General features: G+C 43.9%; 1 protein-coding gene across 9 annotated transcripts in view; it reads left to right on the top strand.

Moving 5' to 3' along the window:
* The window catches only part of BRSK2 (BR serine/threonine kinase 2), a 470664-nt gene that overhangs the window by 363669 nt on the left and 87977 nt on the right, over nucleotides 1-19018 (top strand). For all 9 annotated transcript variants that reach the window (XM_039538093.1, XM_039538092.1, XM_039538089.1 and 6 more), the window contains one exon: nucleotides 2519-2635. In XM_039538093.1, the coding sequence (XP_039394027.1) occupies nucleotides 2519-2635 (117 nt within the window). The remainder of the gene's footprint in view (nucleotides 1-2518; nucleotides 2636-19018) is intronic.

Genomic DNA, 19018 nt, shown 5'->3' with positions numbered 1-19018 from the left:
TTAATACACAAAGGGCTTGATTTACCAAGTGCCCTCCAGTTTGTCAGATAATTATTTACTGGTATAAACGCTACCACTCAGGCATCTAATTACCCATTTGTCCCTACTGTAAGGCGTCTAAATGGTGCATGTTAATTATGTGTACAAAACTGGAGGCCAACCTTTTGGCCCTTTTAAAAATGAGGGCTTAAGGCTTGATGTTAAGATAAAGAACGAGCAGTTTTACTGAATGTTTCCCACTGTGCTGGAGGTCTGAGCAGAGCTGCCTAATGCTCCCAAAGTGACCTACTGCAGCAAGCACTGACTTTTACGTAAAACCTGAACTGAATTGTTCGGGAGCTGTCGCTAATTGATGTCCCCTAGACTCCTGGTCAGGAACACAAAGGCGGTAATTTCCAAAACATTGTAACTTTATGTTTCTGCAATAGAGTCTAGGGGCACTGCCCTGTTCCTTTAAACAAGAGGTTAACAGGAAGTACTCAACTTCCTCTCCCCATGTGCTTGTTCCCATGAGCAGGACTATATGAGTGTCTAATAAAGGGAGGAAAGGGTAGATAATGCCTTTGAGAAGGTTACGTTCCACGCTAAGAGTCACAGGACTGGGTTGATCCTCAAGCTTTTTTTTTTTTTTTTTTTTGTTCGGTTTCTGATTGTAGTTCTTGTCAAAAAACACTTAACCCTTGCTGACTGTGACTTTTTTTTTGTCTCATGCTGACTTGTTTCACCCCCTGACAGCATAGGTGCTGGAAGTAGGACTGCGGGGGGTGCTGCAGCACCCCCTGACTTGAAGTGGTTTCCATTATATACAGGGCTTACAGCAGGGATCGACAACCTTTGGCACGCGGCCCACCAGAGTAAGCACCCTGGCAGGCTGGGCCGGTGTGTTTACCTGCCGTGTCCACAGGTTTGGCTGATCGCAGCTCCCACTGGCTGCAGTTCGCTGCTTCAGGCCAATGGGGGCTGCGGGAAGCGGCAGCCGGCACATCCCTCGGCCCGTGCCACTTCCCACAGCCCCCATTGGCCTGAAGCGGCGAACCGCGGCCAGTGGAAGCTGCGATTGGCCAAACCTGCAGACGCGGCAGGTAAACAAACCGGCCTGGCACGCCAGGGTGCTTACCCTGGTGGGCCGCGTGCCAAAGGTTCCTGATTCCTGGCTTACAGTTTAATTCAATGGCTCTCAGCACCCCTGCCTGACAGGTTCCAACAGGTTTATTTTCTGATTGGCTATCGAAAGGGCCACCCTTATCTGCAGGAGGAGTTAAATTCTCAGGTTTGGACCTTTTCTCACCCAGGCCCAAAAGACATATATTCTGACCACCCAAAGCAGAGACCATGGAAGGGCAATGGAAACACCTCATAAATGCTGCCTTTTGTTGTTGTTGTTGTTGTTAAATGCATCTATTATATTGGTGACTCAAAAACAGTTTTAAAAAATGACAGTACAGACAAAAACCTCACAAATTTTGACCAAAATTTTGTGTCTACATTTTTAAAAATTAACTGCTACACTATATAAGAGCTATTTAAAAGTGCTTATGCTAGCTAACATGAAAGGGAGATGGTGGGTCCATGACTGCCCCAGGCATGGGAAAAGGAGAAAAGGAGAAGAGGAGGGACAGGTATTTATACCCTTTATCCATGGCAGGCAGGGGTGGCCCCAGGCCCCAGCACGCCAAGTGCGTGCTTGGGGCGGCATGCCGCGGGGGGCGCTCTGCCGGTCGGGTGGCAGGCAGGGTGCCTTTGGCGGCATGCCTGCGGAAGGTCCGCTGCTCCCGCGGCTCCACCGAAGCCGTGGGACCGGCGACTGGCAGAGCGCCCCCTGCGGCATGACGCCGTGCTTGGGGCGGCGAAATGTCTAGAGCCGCCCCTGATGGCAGGAGTTTCCAACCTGGGGATCATGACCCAGTGTCCAAGGCTCACCACCACCTTGCCCATCCCCTATTGCTAAGTAGAAAGGCAGTCAAGGTTAGATGGGAAAGAGGTTTTCAAAAGTGTTGTGAGCCAGTGTTTTGTGGAATTCTGGGCTCAAAGGAATTCCTTATGCCAACTAATTACCCACAGCCACATGCCTAGGCAAGCAACTCCTAAAGTGAGGCTCTGTGGGGGGTGCACAATGCATACAGTGGCCTTCCTTTTCCTGAAAATCAGTCACTGAATTTTCTGCCATTCACAGAACATGTTGATACTGCTGTTTCCTGCCTCACGGATTGGTATCTGATATCCCAGCCTTAAATGTCATCTGAGATCCCACTCCTACTGAGTACCCTGCATTTCTGTTGTTTTCAAAAGGAGCTGAAAGATGTTCAACACCTCTTCAGGCATTGCAGGTTCAGGCCCTCAGAGGGTCAGTAATGGTTGGTTAATGGTTGCAGCATCCCACAGACTGCATCTCAGACACGATGTATTCTTGTGCCTCAGGAGGAGAAAAGTGAACTTGTGTGAAGTGAAATAAACAGATCCTGGGGAGAGGGAGCTGCGCTGAATTTTTTTAACCCATGTTCCAATCCTTTCTCCACAGCCACAGGGATTTAAAACCAGAAAACCTACTGCTGGATGAAAAGAACAACATCCGGATAGCAGACTTTGGAATGGCATCACTGCAGGTCGGGGACAGCTTGTTAGAAACCAGCTGTGGGTGAGTGGCTCAGACTGTATAATAGAAATCAGAGATTGGCAGAGAACTCTTGGAACAGCCACTCACTCTCTCTCCCCAAGTAGAGGCTTACTTGGACACATCTAGCTTTGGGCTAACATTTTATTTGTAGGATAGAGGGGGTGGGAGGTTCACACATGCGTGTGTGCGTGCATGTGTGTACAGGTGAGATTATAGATGTATATGCTATGCAGTCCAGTGATTTCAGTTGTGGTCACTTACATCAAGCTTGAATTTCCCCAGTACAGTAGTAAATCCATAAGCTATATATAAGATATGTTAACTAGACCAATATTCTCAAAGCTGACTAATCACAGAATCACAGATTATTAGGGTTGGAAGGGACCTCAGGAGATCATCTAGTCCAACCCCCTGCTCAAAGCAGGACCAATCCCCACTTCCCTAAATGGCCCCCTCAAGGATTGAACTCTTAACCCTGGGTTTAGCAGGCCAATGCTCAAACCACTGAGCTATCCCTCCCCCCTAATGATTTAGAGTGCCTCAATTTTTAGAGGCCCAACTTGGAATGCATTAAAGGGGCCTGGTTTTCAGAGGGTGAGTACTCAATATTTTCTGAAAATCAGGCTCTTTTAAAAGTCTCAGGTGGACACAAAAACTGAAACACTCAAAATCCACATCACTCCTGAAAATGTTGGCCTGTCTTTTCTTTCACTGGCCATATCATATTCTTGCGGAACTGAAAATTGATAAAAATAATAGTGATCATTTATCAAGAGTGGATTTAAAAAAAAATACCTGGGGACAAAAAAATTAAAATGATTTGTAAGGGAATTTGTGTCCTGCTCAAACTGTCTGTTGTACATCTCAGTCTCATCACTTTTTCTTCATCCTCCCCCCAGTTTCACTGCTTGCTCACAAATAGCACCAGGGTAGAAGGTAGTTGGGTTTTGCATGGTTACACATAGGGTGGGAATCTAGGATACAAACAATAAATGAGACAGAAGGTTTTAAAAATCTTTTGCATTGGTTTAATTGTCAATGGAACAGCTGATTTCTGATCAAATTTATACCATTGCAATTCATTTGTAAACCCATTAGATATGACAGCCTTTCTAGGGAGTTCCAAGACACTAAAGCGGCCAAAAATAAACACTAAAAATTATTGCAAAGAGAAACTGAATACCAGGTTCCCTAAATGGTCGTCTTAAATCACTAAAACACAGAAGAGTGAGATCCCCCATTTTTCAGGCCTCTCTAAGTGGTAGTGCTTGTAATGACTCAACTGTAGATTACCCCAGCTCACCACTTGTGGAACCTGCTGTACACTAACACCACCTACTGGTAGTACTAGGGAATTGCTTTCCTGACCACTTGATGTCCAATGAAAGGTCACTTACGAGCTGCCACTTCCAATTGAAAAGAGTTCTCATCAAAGTGGTAGACTGAACAACAGCATGAAGGGGCTACGGCTGCATTATCCATATATGGGCTTTAATGCAACACAAGTTTTGTATTTTGGTATGAATTTGATTCTCATCACAATGAGCTCAGTGTTTCCAGCGATGGATAGTGCAGTCTGGTTCATGGTCTTCTTCCTATGAAGCTCTGTTCACTCCTCGCCTTCAGCACTTCTGCAGTTGCAGTGTTGAGGGTCCCACACAGCTTGACACGAATCCTGACCTGTAATAGTCCCTGATCTTCCAGTCTAACATCCCCTCATAGCTATGCTGGTCTGGATGTGCAGCAGCCCCAACTATTCCAGTTTGCAGCCACCTCACGACTGTCTGTGCACCTCAACCTGGACATTCAGCACCTCTTCCATTCCAGTCTTGGGTCCCCACACAATGCTGCCGCTGCATTTCAATCCTGACTCATTCTACCCTTGTTTCTCCAGTCCTGAACCTCTCCTGGGCAAAGGATGCCAGGAGTGAATAATTGTGTGATGTTTGTGGTGTGGACAAATACCTGTTGATTAATTGATTGCGATCCACCAGTTCTTTATACTTGTACCCCAAGTCAGGATTTGAACTCATGCCTACATAGATGAAAGGTGAATAACTGCGGGGCTCCATTTTATTGCTAGCAATGCTGCTTTCAAACCTACTTTCTCAGGTAAGAAATGAAATTCTCACCTCAGTTATTGCAACACCTCTATGTACTGCTAAGGAAACTTTCTTTCCTCACCCAAACAAACAATCTTACCTTGCCTTCCAGGATTTTTCAAATTCCTAGGGAACCACTCAGCAAGGATCCAGAGCTTGTTAGCGGATGGCACTGTCAGCCCAGCCTAGTCTTGAAGGGAGACCTTCCTTCCATCAGCAGGGCTGGAATTCAAACCTCAGTGCCTCAAGCAGAGCAAACCCCCATGTTGCTGCCTTAAAATGCACTAATAAAGAAATCAATGGAATGGAAGAGACATGCCTGTAATAAACAGAACACAGCAACGCTGTGATCTCCTGCCTTGCAGATGCATTTTAAGAGCGGCACCAATCACTGGGCCTCCATGTGAGCTATTACACCACTTCATTAATTCTCCTGGCATGGGGCCCAGCATGGCTGATACTGGTGCCTTGTGATGTGTCTGGTTTAGGAATAAAAGAAAGGAGAGAGGAAGGAATATATAATGGCATGCCACATATTCACAAAGAAAGGCAGTAGATTTCTGTCCTTCCTTGTAGAGTTCAGTAACCAGCATCAGAGCTTTTCAAGGCAACAGTTTTACCTTCACTTGCTCCACAGTGTGTGGCTGGTGTTTTTGGCCATTGCAAAAATACAAAAAATGGCTGAATTGTGGCTGAGTTATTGAGCTTTAGCAAGTGGCTTCTTTGGGCATCCAGAAGTTAATTTGCAGAGGGTTTTTGTCTGTGGTGTGAACATGGATAATGGCATGAAACAATAACATTTCCATTGCTAGTCACGCAAAGAGTCTCCAGGTACTTCAGTCAATGGAAGTATAAGGATCAGATGGCATTCATCGATGTGGGGAAGCTAACTTTCTAATGGTGTGGCATAAGGATTTGAGTGTGCAGTCACAGACCCTTATTCGATGCAGGTTGAGCTTCCTAGTATGATTTGGATGCATTTCAGGTCAACAAACTCCGATTGGCATCAGAGGCAACGTTACACAGCTCTGAATGTTACCTTCATGTAGCTGCTGATATTTAATATTCCATGCCTCAGTTTTACTGTTTGATGGGAATTACTCATTAGATCAGCACAGATTGTTTTCTGTAGCACTGATGGCTACAGATAAAAATGTCCCTGAAGGAAATTATAAAAGTGCAATCAGATTGTATTTATGTGTGCCGGAGGACATGGAAGAGGAGCAGGGAGGTGGACTAGCTGTTTCATTGACATAATTTGTCACTAACTGACTGCGTGTCAGGCCTTCGTTGTAATAAATCCCCATTACTGGAAACCTGTATCTCTCAAATCCTCATGCACAATGCAGAGGAATAACCAACACGTGTCCCTAGACCCCTGAGACAAGGAGGAATGACGCTTAGGGTCTGCAGAGATGATAATGACACTGGCAACACAACTTGCTGCAGAAACTGTACAACAAGACAAGTCTTCTTCTGGAGAAACAATCCCTCAAGTGCAGAAGTAACACAGCAAATCTTTGCATTCCTCTAAGAGCTGGGGAGGCCTATGAGCAGACAGCAGATAGAGCTGGGGACTTGTGCGATGCAGCTTTTATTCGTTCAGATTTCTTCATCTCTTCCTGGTCTTTACCCTTCAAGGCAAAGAAAACCCAGGCAATTAAATACTGAGACACTCTCTCATCCCTCCCACAGTCATCTCTCCACTGTGTGCTGTGTTCTGTGTTCTGATATTGTAGAATGGTAAATGTAACTCAATGCATTTGTCTGTCCCTAGCTCAGAGGAATGATTGGCTTATGGCTAAAGCACTGTACGGGGACTCAGGAGATGTGAGTTCCATTCCTTACACTACCACAGACTTCCTATGTGATCTTGTGCAAGTCACTTAATCTCTCTATGCTCTGGTTCCCCATCTATAAAGGGGGATGATACTACTTGCTGTCTCCCACCCTTTGTCTGTCTTATCTTGTGAGTTCTACAGGGCAGGGACTGTCCCTTGCTGTGAATATGTATTGTGCCTTGAATAATGAAGCTGCAATCTTGGCTGGGGTCTCTAAATACTACTGTAGTATATGTTATAATAATTTCTACATAAATCTCAGAAAAGGTATGAGGTTGGGGGATTCTCTGGGACCCTACCCCATCTCAAGATCTTAGAGGGGCAGTCTGAAAAATGGAGGGAATAAAAGGAGGCGTTGTCAAGGTATGATTGTTGAGAGTTTGTAATCATCTTTCCTGATTTCCTGTTGTTTCTTGTGCTGTTTTAGAAGCCTGGAAATCATTCCCCCACCCCCTTTTCCCAATTCTTATCCCAGCTCAGAAAAACTGAGTCCCTGAAGGAAAGGGATTGCTGCAGGCAGCTGAGTGATTGAGAATCCAGGAGCAGTGTTAGTCTCTGTGCTTACTGGCTCCAAATCTCTGTGCCCAAAATGAACAGTAACTAAGGGAAAGCAGCTGACACACAAATGTGGCTTGCCCCAACACCTGAAGAAGCAGTCAGTACAGAAACTTATGCTCCTGTTAACGGGTCCTCAGTGAACTATCTCCACGGGGACTCCCTGCCCTAATCCAAAAAGCTGCACGGCTGTGGGAAGAATGATGATGATGATTCTCTCTAATTTTATTTAGAATGAGAAAAGAAGTCTTGCACCAGTCACTTTATAATGGAGGAAGACAGAGCATCCACTTCAAACTCCAGCTCAGCCAATGCCTCCTGCCCTCAGCTCTCCCACAAGACATTTCCCAGTACCTCTTGCAGTTGCAGGCCCACAGACTCCCTGGATCTATCAAATAAGCATGTCTGCTCAATAAGGATGATTATCAGTTGAGTTTAGGCATGGAGTGTGTTCTCTTTATCTGCAGCAAGCAAGGTAGTGCTTGATTGCACAAGGCCACAGCAGAGATTCCCAACTCCCCAGTACCTATCTTTGGTGCCTGATCACACCCCTTGCAAGGCAGTAGTTCAAGAATGGATTCTAGTGTTGCCACCCATCCTGATTTTCAGGAGCCAGTCCTAGTTCTGATGAACCTGTCACATGTCCTGCACACCCTTTCTCTGTATAAATATATCTATTACATACACAAAAGCTTTGTTAAAATAACGTTATTAAGGTTGTAAAGTCAATTACTCAGATGTTAGGAAATACCGGGATTAAGGTTGCCTGTGCAGCCTTAACTCAGCCCCCTTCTATTATGTATAAAATCCAGTTCTTAATTACTACTGTTTTTTCCACAGGGCCCCTGCCTAATTCAGTGCACAGAAAGGATCTTATTCAATTGATGAGCAATGATGGAAGACTTTTTTTCTTCTCATTGTTCAATGTGTGGCCCCATGCCATTTTTACTGTGCACTATTTAGACCCATCTCTGAAGACAGAATTATTTTCTTGTGGTCTTTTCTATAGCATTCATCACTATCTGGGCACTTCACAAACATACATTAATTTATTTTCACATCATCCTTGTGAGATTAGGTAGTTTTATTTTCTCCATTGTACAGATGGAGAATTGAGGCACAAAGATATTAAGGTCAAAAGTACCTGCTATCTTTGGGTGTCCAATCTTAGACACTGAGGACCTTTATTTTTCAGAGTAGCTATCATTATATATCACTATATATGTTCAAAGCAGAGCTCCAAAGACTTCAGTTTCAGCTTATCACTTTCTGCAAATCAGACCACAAGATCTCAAGTTAGGCACAGAAAAAATGAAGAACACACAATTATTGACCATCCTTGGAAAGTTTGGTTTAAGGGGTGCAGGATAGCTCAGTGCTTTTGAGTCTTGACCTGCTAAACCCAGAGTTATGAGTTCAGTCCTTGAGGGGACCACTCAGGGATCTGGGGCAAAATCAGTACTTTGTCCTACTAGTGAAGGCAGGGGGCTGGACTCAATGACCTCTCAGGGTCCCTTCCAGCTCTATGAGATAGGTATATCTCCATATATTATTTGCCTGGCATCACATGGGAACTCTACTGAGCATATGCAAAGAGCAGTTTTTCAAAGGCTTATAACTTAGCCATATTTGGACAGATTTTCCTGGAGAAAGCAAAAGGCACATCCATGATGTAAAGGCCATGTCCCAGTCAAATTTCAAGTCCCTGTTCCAAGCCATGGGAGTGCTAGAACTTCTCATAGAAAAGATTGTCAGAAATTTTTAACATGGGCAAAACAATGTATTTTTCACCACCCTTGTTCTTGGAAACAGCTGAACTTTTGGGGCTGACATTTTCCCAAAGCATTCAGCACAAAGCAAACACCAACAGTGTATGTTTGGCAGAGTGACAAGCAATTGAAAAAAAGGTTATATAATGGGAAGTATCACCCAACAGTCCTTCTTATAATACATCCTAAAAAAAACTGTGTTAAAAGAATGTTTAAGGTTGCAAAGTCAAGTATCAAAAATTAGGAAATGCCCTATTTAAGGTTGCTGGTGCAACCTGAATTCTGCCCCCTTGTGCATATACATTATGACACCGTCTTTAATTATGTGATCACATATTATTTTTTCCACCAGATCCCCCTGACTTATTCAGTGCTTATTTGGACGGTGCTCACTGTTTGAACAGCTATTCAATAGTTTGTTTTATGCTCATCATTCAGTGTCTGGCCTCTGGCCTTATTTACTGCACATTAATCAGACCTGGCTCTGATTACAGATATGTGAATTTCCTGATGGGCTTTTCTATGATGCTGTCACCATAGTATCTTAGTTCTTTATGAATATTAATGAATTTATCTTCACACATCGCTGTGAGGTGAGATGGCATTATTATCCCCATTTTATACATAGGGAACTGAGGCACAGAAATTAAAGCCAAAATTGTCAAGTAATTTTAAGTGCCCAATGTGAGACACGTAGGGCCTGATTTTTCATAGTAGTTAGTACATTATAACACTCTATATGTGCAAAGCAGAGCTCCCATTGCCCTCAGTTGCAGTTGTGAGTGCTTAGCATTTCTGAGCATATAGGTGTCTCAAGTTGGGTACCCAGGAGATGAGAAACACATAGTACCCACATGTTTAACGTTTGGTTTAAGTGACTTCCCCCGCTTTATACAGCAACTCTGTGGCACAGGCAGGGATAGAATTCATTTCTCCTTGTGGCATTCAGCTGCCTTAACCAGAAATTTATCCTTTCTCTTCGTGCAGTTCCCACATTCACTGCACACCTTCCGACTTCTGCAACAAGTGAGGCAGAAGTACTACAGACAACAGCCTCACCCACTGAACAACCTGAGAGCACAGTGCATCCTGTGCAATCTTAATTCTGGCATTTCCTAACCTTTTAACACTTAACTTTGCAGCCTTACTGTCCTTTTAATGCAGTGGGGGAGGGGGGCGTATTTGAGATTGTGGGGTGGTAGTTTCCTACATTTTTTAAAATGTAAGTAGTTCTAAACCTGAATTTCCTAGGTTTACAATACTCCATTTTGGGATAATTAGAACATTTCTGTAATGTTTTTTACCTTGAATTACTAATACGTTCTCTCAACATTTACTCCATCTTAACATAGTTTTTTGCCTGGGAATTTCCTTGGTTTATTAAAATGTTTATATATGAATACTATATGAGAAACCCAAAGAGAATTCCACCATGTGATATTTCTAATGATTTGAAGATATATGGTATCCACCTTCAACTTTTTTTTTTTTCAGTTTTAGTTATTTTAGTTTAAGGCAGATAGCCCAGTGCACCAGATAAGCACAAAAGCATTCAGAGCCCAGTGATTAACTAAGCTTCGTTTACAACTGTTTTGTGAGAACAGTGCCAAGCAGCTAATATGCACTGGTGAATATGGCCTTTAAATTGCAATTGGGCATGTTTTCTCTGAAAAGTTAACTCAGGTGTTGCCCCAGCCCAGCTCCTGTTGACACACACAGTCCTCTGGCCTGAGTGGGATGGTGCCTTGCACCTGGACTACCTGACCCATCATGGGGTTTAGACTAAAGCTCAAGTGCTGCTTGCACTCAGGCTAGAAACTTACCCACTTTGCAGTAGGGATGCAGGCTAAACCACAGAAATGCTGATTGTCCTCCATTGCCTTCCCACACTTCCCCCCAGGTGCCCAGAAGGACAGACAAGTTCTCCTGCAATTCACTGGAAAAGAGTCATAGAGTGGCTCAGCTTATTGCAGGGCAAAGAACCATGGGATGTGCTAGTGACACATTTGGGTGAGCGGGCCCAGTAACTCAAGTATGGCATTGTAGCAGCTAACCCAGTTTCTCAGACTCGAGTAGTGATCACCCAGGTAAACGCTGCAGTAAAGACAAACTCACTGACATGTTCATTTAGAGCAGCTGGTGTCCCAGGGGCCACATCCAGCCCACCAGATCATTTTATTTGGCCCAGCACAGCCCAGCTCAGGACGGGTAATCTGGCACCAGGACCAGGGAGGGGACAGGGAATCAGGAGAAAGGGCCACACTTGTGCACAGATGTGCATGTCACATGACACTATGGCGAGAGCCAGCGGGCTGGAGCAGGGCGCCAGGCCCAGCCCCATGTTCGAGGAGCCACCGGTGCATCCAAGTGCCATGGGAAGCCATTGATGCGGAAAGAGAAGTTTAACAAAGAGAAGGTTAAGGGTTACTTGATTACTGTCTTTAAGTATCCAGAGGGGGAACAAATATTCAGTAATGGGCTCTTCAGTCTATCAGAGAAAGGTATAACACAACCCAATGGCTGGAATTTAAAGCTAGACAAATTCAGATTGGCAGTAAGGTGCAATTTTTTACCAATGAGGGTAATTAACCATTTGAACGGTACGGTGGATTCTCCATCACTAGCAATTTTTAAATGAAGATTGGATGTTTTTCTAAAAGATCTGCTCTAGAAATTATTGGGGGAAAGTTTTATGGCCTTATTCAGTAGCTCAGAGTAGATTATCACAATGGCCCTTTCTGGCCTTAGAACCTATGAATCTATAAATGAAAAAAACTAGCACGTGACCATTGAACTTTTAAAGAGCAGTGACCACTGGGCCAAGTAATCCACCAATGAGAACTCTTGACACATGTCTAATATCCTTTATGCCACTGACTCATGTCAGGAAATGTGGAGATTGGCTGAGTTATCTCTGATGTCAGTGGCTCTATTTAAGAGTTACTTGGGTGTTTGACCTCTATATATAGGTCTGTAGCCTATATATAATTAGACACAATTGTTAATAACGTACGTTAATTACAACTTATTTTCTTACGTACAAGATTTCAATTAATTTTAACTCTATGGACTGTTGTGTTGAAGTGTCTATGTTATTCTCTCACTAAAATCATTTGGGATAGAGTAAAGACTGACACAGATGCTGGAGTTCTTAAAGGACCGAGTTTTTAATACATTTTAATTCATAAACTAATGAAGAATTTCCTTCATGCTTGAAGAGTGGAGGAGGATACGCTGTATCTTTCATACAAAGCAAACAGGCTGAGTGTCTGCTTTAAGTGTAAAACAGAACTCGGCCTTAACTATAGAGTTGTTACCAGCACCATCATCAGATAGCCCCTCTCCTAAACTTAAACCCTACCAGACCGTCACTGTGTTGTTCTCCTTTCCAGTATATCTCTGCCACTTTATCTCTCCTGCCTTCCTCCAGTGGGATTTCTCCATCTACATCTTCCTCCGGCAGAATTCCCCATTCCTCTTGCCCCACCCTGGTGACACTCCCCTTCCTCTCAGCCCTTAGCACCCAGCCTGTAGGAGAAGGTACGGGAGGCCATCAGTGCTGCTATCTGACTTTCTGCCTCTGAAAGCCAACTAGGAACCAGTGAAGAGCAGCAGAGGAGAAGGAGAGGCAGCCTGCGGTAGCCCCAGCAGTAGCAGAAACAGCAGCCAGTGGCAGGAGAAAAATGCAGCCACACCTGCCCTTTTTAACTGGGGAATTCAGGGCATGAGGACAGCAGAGACAGAGCGAGTGCACACCTGAGAACACACTCCTTCCAGTTGTTGAGGCCTGAAGAATGGCCACTCAGAGAACCACTGCTTCTCCCAGAGGTCATGGCCTACAGAATGACCATTCAGAGAATCATTGCAACAGTTAGGCAGGCTGCGGCCCAGGGAAGTCAGCATCACCTGTCAAATAAACAATGCACTGGCGCGCTTCACAGCAGAGCCCCCTGGCAAAAGCTGCTTCTTGATCTTGCTTAGTGATATTATTATTTGTTATCAAAGACAGATTGTGGCTTCACTGCATAGAGATGTAGCCGAAAAATGAGGAGAATGGCCTAGGGGGAAGAAGCAGAGAAAGTTGCTTAGACATACACACATTGAATAATTAGTGATAAGAGCCAAGGAAATATTCATGACTCTGTGGAAAGAGAAATAGATTTTTTATTAAATTTGAGTTTTTCCTCTTTAAAGCAGTTAAAGTTGCTTTGTGATTGGCAGCATGGAAATGAATTTTCTACATATTCTGGCTGGCCAGAGGATCCCATGTAGCCAAGATAAAGCCACAGATATACAGCTGCCATACACTGGAAAGAATTCAGAGTGCCGATGCCAGAAGCCTATACTCTCTTGTGGCAGTTGCAGTGCAGCTGTTGAATGGTCAGGTTAACCCAGCTTCCTCTCCCCCAGCTTTATCCATGTATCCTACCCCCAAAAATGCCCCAGTTCCACAAGTATCATTTATTTAGTTAGTCCAACCTTCCATGAGTATGATATTGCCAGTTTGTTCCACTGTTCATTGGATTTTTTTTTTACAACTTCCATGAGGTTAGTGGATGCTTCCACACATCTGATTGGTGTTCAAGGGATTTTTGTATCCTTCTCCCGTCCTCTCCTCCCAGCTTCTGGGAGGATTCCAATAGATTCCAGCACGGGGTATCCTTTAAGAATCCTGTGAGATTCCCTTCCAAACTGGTGGAGATAAGGAAACTGTGATGTTTTTGAGGTGTGTGATGGCAGTATGCAGAAGAAGATATGTTGGTATGCAGATTTCAGTACTAAGGTCCCTCTCTTTTGAAAGGATGAGTGTTGTCATATGATGTGATTGGAGAGATTGTATTCCAATCTTGCCCTCCTCAGTATCCAGAGGTAGGAGTGTTGACGCCTGTCACTGATAAAGTTGCCATACAGGAATAAAAATGGTGAGGCAATCCATATAACTAAGAAAGAAAAATGTTACTCTAGTCTCTCAATGCACCTGAAAATTCCATGTCCCCCCAGGAAACGTTCTGTTCCTACAGAGTGGGAAGGATGGTGTAGCACCCAGGACATAGAACTGGGGTTCAACAGACTTGGGTTCAATTCCTAGCTTGGCTGCTGACTTCCTGTGTAACTATGGACAAGTCATTTTATCTACCCTGTGCCTCAGTTTCCCATCTGTAAAATGGGGATGGTACTTCCCTACCTTACAAGGAAGTTGTGAGGTTAAAATCCATTCAAGATCATGAGAAATGCAAATACTATGGTGATGGGGGCCATATACGTACCTAGGCCATGTCCTAATACATTTGCTACATCCTGATGCACTTTTTCAGGTGGACATTGCCTAGAAAGCTGCTGTGACTCAGCAGCAGAGAGTGCATTCAAACTAATATGTCCATTACTATGGGCAATTCTACACTACCACGCTACATCGGCGCACCTGCACCAGTGCAGTTGTGCCACTGAAGATGCGTTATGCCAATGGGAGAGCACTCCCCCATCGACGTAATTACTCCACCTCTGTGAGAGGTGGAAGCTATGTCAGTGGGAGAGCTAACATAGTGCAGCGTGGACAGCACTTTAAGTCGATGTGATGTTTTCACCCCCTGAGTAACGTAAGTTACATCGACTTAATTGGTAGTGTAGACAAGCCCTGAGTGACTTAACTGAATGGCTGGTTGAACCAAATGTCCAAGGTCAGATGTAAACTCTTTTTATGCTCTCTCTGCTGCAAGCAGTAAATGATGTTTTCAATCCTCACAAGCATTGACACACATCCTACATCTCCCATCTCGGGCCCTTACACTGCTCTGACTAAGCAGCTCAGTTCCCATCTGCAATTTGCTATGCTAGTCCAGTCCTGGACTCCAACCCGAAGTCTGTTACTGCTCTTCATCTCTGACCTGGATCTCTCCTAAACCGAGACTGCCAACTCTGCAGTGGTTTTATGATGTGTAGAAATACCTGCCAGGGATTCTGTCACTCGCCGAAATAATTTCATTTGCGATCCATGATGCATTTGATCACTGGTCTGAAAGCCAGTCCATTAACCCATTACATCCCCCAAACCTCATCCCATATTATTATGAATCTGTGAGGCAATAATAGTTCAGTGGAGGACAGCCTAATGAATCTGCTGAAGATGAATCTGCCACTGCTTTTCTGTGTCCTGACTGGAGGATGATAGGACACCTAGGAGGGTAAGGCTCCATGGCAGTAGGGAGGACAGTTATAGACTTCGGAGGAGAGGATGAAGGCAGCTGTTCCTGGCAGTGGCTCAGAATGGCTGAGCTGTAGCTTCTGGAGTTACATGTGTGCGGCTGGGCGTATCTTTGTTTAAGAGTAACTGGACTAATGTACCTAGCATGGATAAAAACATGCACATGCACAAACTACTCCGCACCTTACGCTGACATCAATTTCTTTCCGACAAGGGTAAATGACTCACTGCAAAGCCCTGAAATTAATGGTAACTTGGCCGAGGGCCAAGAATATTGTTATGTTATCACTATCATACGTGGGATTGTGATGTTCGAAAGATGTGGATGTTTATATAGCAGCAGCTGACACTGCCATGTTCCAGGCCCTTAAGCGGCCTCTGTGGAAATATCGGGACCTCTTTGTTACCATGAAACTGCAGATCTATAAACTATAGTTATACCAGCACTGTTGTACAGCAGTGAAATGTGAGGACAGAGGAGAGGCTGAAGATGGGCGGACTGATGTTTTTGATTCTCACCATCTTCATCAATTGCTTCATATTAAGTGGGAGGACAAGATCAGTAATGAGTATATTCATAGCAACTGCCAGCATCAGCACTGGTTCAATTTTGGTGGCTTTCTTGGTATGGATATATTATTAGGATGGAAGACATATGAATTTCAAAGCATATTTACCAAAGAATGGAGATGAAAAGTGGTCTGCAGTAGCTTTGGTGCTGCAATAAGTTTGCCAGTGATGGACAGAAACTGAATATCCTGCCAGATGGTCATATGGACCTAGCTAGAGATTATCAGGGTGGCCCTCAAACTGCAAGGAAGCTATGCTCCTTTGGGATTTGTCTTGATTATGATGATTATCATAATATGTTGAATTTCTATAGCAGTTTCTATCTAAGAATCTCAAAGAATTTTGCAAACACTGATGAATTAAACCTCACAACACCTTTGTGAAGTACAGGTAGAGAACTAATATTATTATTAGTTCTATTTTACAGGTGGTGAAACTGAGGCACAAAGAAATTAAGGCCAAAATTTTTCAAAAGTGGCCATTAATTTTAGGTGCCGCAAAACTGAGCAAATAAAAATCAGTGGCCACTTCACAAAATTTTGAACTAAGTAACTCACCAAAGAATATGCAGGACATAAGAGCTGTCAACAGAGTCCCAGTATCTTGACTCCAACTTCCATGCTTTAGCCACATGACCATCTTTTCCCTCCCAAATATGCAGCTACATACCAGTACAGTACCAAATCCACCCAACTATGTGAAGACAGAGCCCAATTTTTATTAAATTAGAATTGAACCATAGTCTGTTTTGACTCAACAATCTAAATTTACAAGCTCCCTCCTAAATGAAGACACCTGAGGACTACTGATCTGATTGCTCTGGTTAAAATGTCCCTTGTAACCTCACAGAGAGAGTACAGTGGAGTCGCATCATATGTGCATTTAATTTACACGAATTGAACTATACGCATGCAATGAGCATATGCCCCGGAGTAAGTGTGAGATGGGAGAAGTGAATCTGCTGTTCCCTCAGTCGGTCTCAGTTCCTGCGTGCCTCTCATAGTGTGAGCATCTCACCACACTGAGTGTGATTCTAATATATAAAGATACGTATTTTTTGTACAACATGGCCCCTAAACGCAAGCCAACTACTGGTGCTCAACCGAAGAAACAGCGATCTGTTCTAATGGTGGAGGAAAAGCTGGCTGTGATGGACTTATTGAGAGACGGTATGTCGGTCTCCAACATGGCGCATAAATATGGCCACAATGAATCTAGCATCCGTGCCATCAAGATTCAAGAGAGAGAAATTCATCAAGCTGTGGCATCAAGTGCTCCAGTAACTGCTAAGGTGATGAGCCAGGTGCGTGATAAGACTTTAGTGAAGACTGAAAAGGCATTAAACTTATGGCTGGAAGATATGAACCGTAAATGTGTGCCTATCGATGGCAACATGTTGCGAGAAAAGGCTCTTAGCCTCTACACGCTGTTCAAGCCTCCCGCCGAAGAGGGACAGCCTTCTGATGAGAAGGAATTCAAAGCCAGACAAGGTTGGCTTAACAGTGTTAGGAACCGCTTCATCCTCAAAAACGTGCAGACTACTGGTGAAGCTGCATCTGCCGTAAAGAGGCAGCAAAATCCTACCCCGGACAATTAAAGAAAATCATAGAAGAAAAGGGCTATCTTCTGGAACAAGTTTTTAATGCTGACAAGAATGGGCTCTTCTGGAAAAAAATGCCCAACCGCAAGCTCCTGGCTTCAAAGCAGCTAAAGACCATGTGACTGTGTTATTTTGTGGCAATGCGGCTGTGCATTTAATAAAGTTGGGCTTGTTCTACAGGGCTGCAAATCCCCATGCGCTAAAAGGCAAGAACAAAAATCTCCTGCCTGTGTTCTGGCAATCAAATAAAAAGGCTTGGGTGATGGCAGTATTATTTCTGGATTGGTTCCACAAGTGTTGCATTCCAGAGGTCAGGCAGTACCTCACAGAGAAAGGACTTGACTTTAAAGTGTTGCTGATGGTAGACAATGCTCCTGGCCACCCTGAGGCACTCCGGTTTGTGCATAATGACATTGAAGTAATCTTTCTCCCCCCTAATACCACCTCCATCCTCCAACATCTTGACCAAGGCGCGATTCGCTGTTTCAAGGCCACGTACACAAGGCTTATGTTCTCACGGATACATAGCGCTATGTATGCTGATCCCAATCTTAATGTGATGGAGTGTTGGAAGTCCTTCAACATTGCCAATTGCATCACTTATGTTAAACAGGCAAGGGATGCAGTCAAGCCTGAAACAATGCATGTTGGCAAAACGTATGGAAAAAATGTGTGAATGATTTTAAGGGTTTCCCGACCATTGACAAAGAAGTGAGATGCATTGTTCAGGTGGCCAGGCAAGTGGGTAGTGATGGCTTCGTCGACATCCTTGAGGAAGAAATTGAAGAATTAATTGAGAGCCACAGAGAAACATTGACTAACGAAGAGTTAGAGGAACTGATAAAATCGTCTACAGAAGACGAAGATGATGATGACGAACAGGAAGAGCCAGCAAGTTGGAATCTTCATAAATTTGCTGAAGCGTTCGAAGCAGCGAAACACTTGAATGATTTAATTTATGAATACGATCCCTCTATGGAACGAAGCCTCAAAATCACACATAGTATTACAGATGATTTGACACTCTATCAAGAAATGTTTGAGCAGCTCAAGAGACAACAGCAGCAGTTGAAGATCACCATGTTTTTCAAGAAAAAACAACCAGCGGCAGATGAGCCTGGCCCATTGTCTTCTGGATCAACATCAAGCCCTGACGACCCCTCAATAGTGTCATCGTCGTCATAGACTAGCAAGAATATCCAGGATGAATGGTGAGTGGTTAGGTTTACCGTTTTCCTTTTTTATTCTTTCATTCTTCAGTCTTGTTCTCTCTCTCTCTCTCTCTCTCTGTAATTAAAAATACAGTACTGTAAAATTATATTTTGCATATGTACTCTTTATTATATACTGTACATTACTGTATACATTATACATTTATACATATTACTGTACAGGGTTGTATACTGTACACAAAACCATGTGTAATCTACTTTATGGGTGATTTAAGGGATTTTCAAGGGTAATTTTGACTATACACGATTTTTGCCATACGCGCTGACTTTAGAACCTAACCCCTGCATAAGATGAGACTCCACTGCATATGTCAACGCTACCTTCTGTGGACTGTTTCCAACTGTCCCAAACTTTGCTGAGCCTTACTTCATAGGTCTATATCACATTGCTTAAGCTTAGCATGCAATGTTATATGTCTACACAGAAATCAAACACCTGCAGCTGGCCTGGGCCACCTGACTTGGGCTTGCAGGGCTTGGGCTGTGGGGCTGTAAAATTGCTGTGTAGACGTTATGCCTCAGCACTGAGCCTG

This window comes from Mauremys reevesii, linkage group 4 (assembly GCF_016161935.1).
Source record: "Mauremys reevesii isolate NIE-2019 linkage group 4, ASM1616193v1, whole genome shotgun sequence".
Lineage (NCBI taxonomy): Eukaryota > Metazoa > Chordata > Testudines > Geoemydidae > Mauremys > Mauremys reevesii.
The sequence above is the reverse complement of the archived record's forward strand: the minus strand, read 5'-3'. Positions and strand labels throughout refer to the sequence as shown.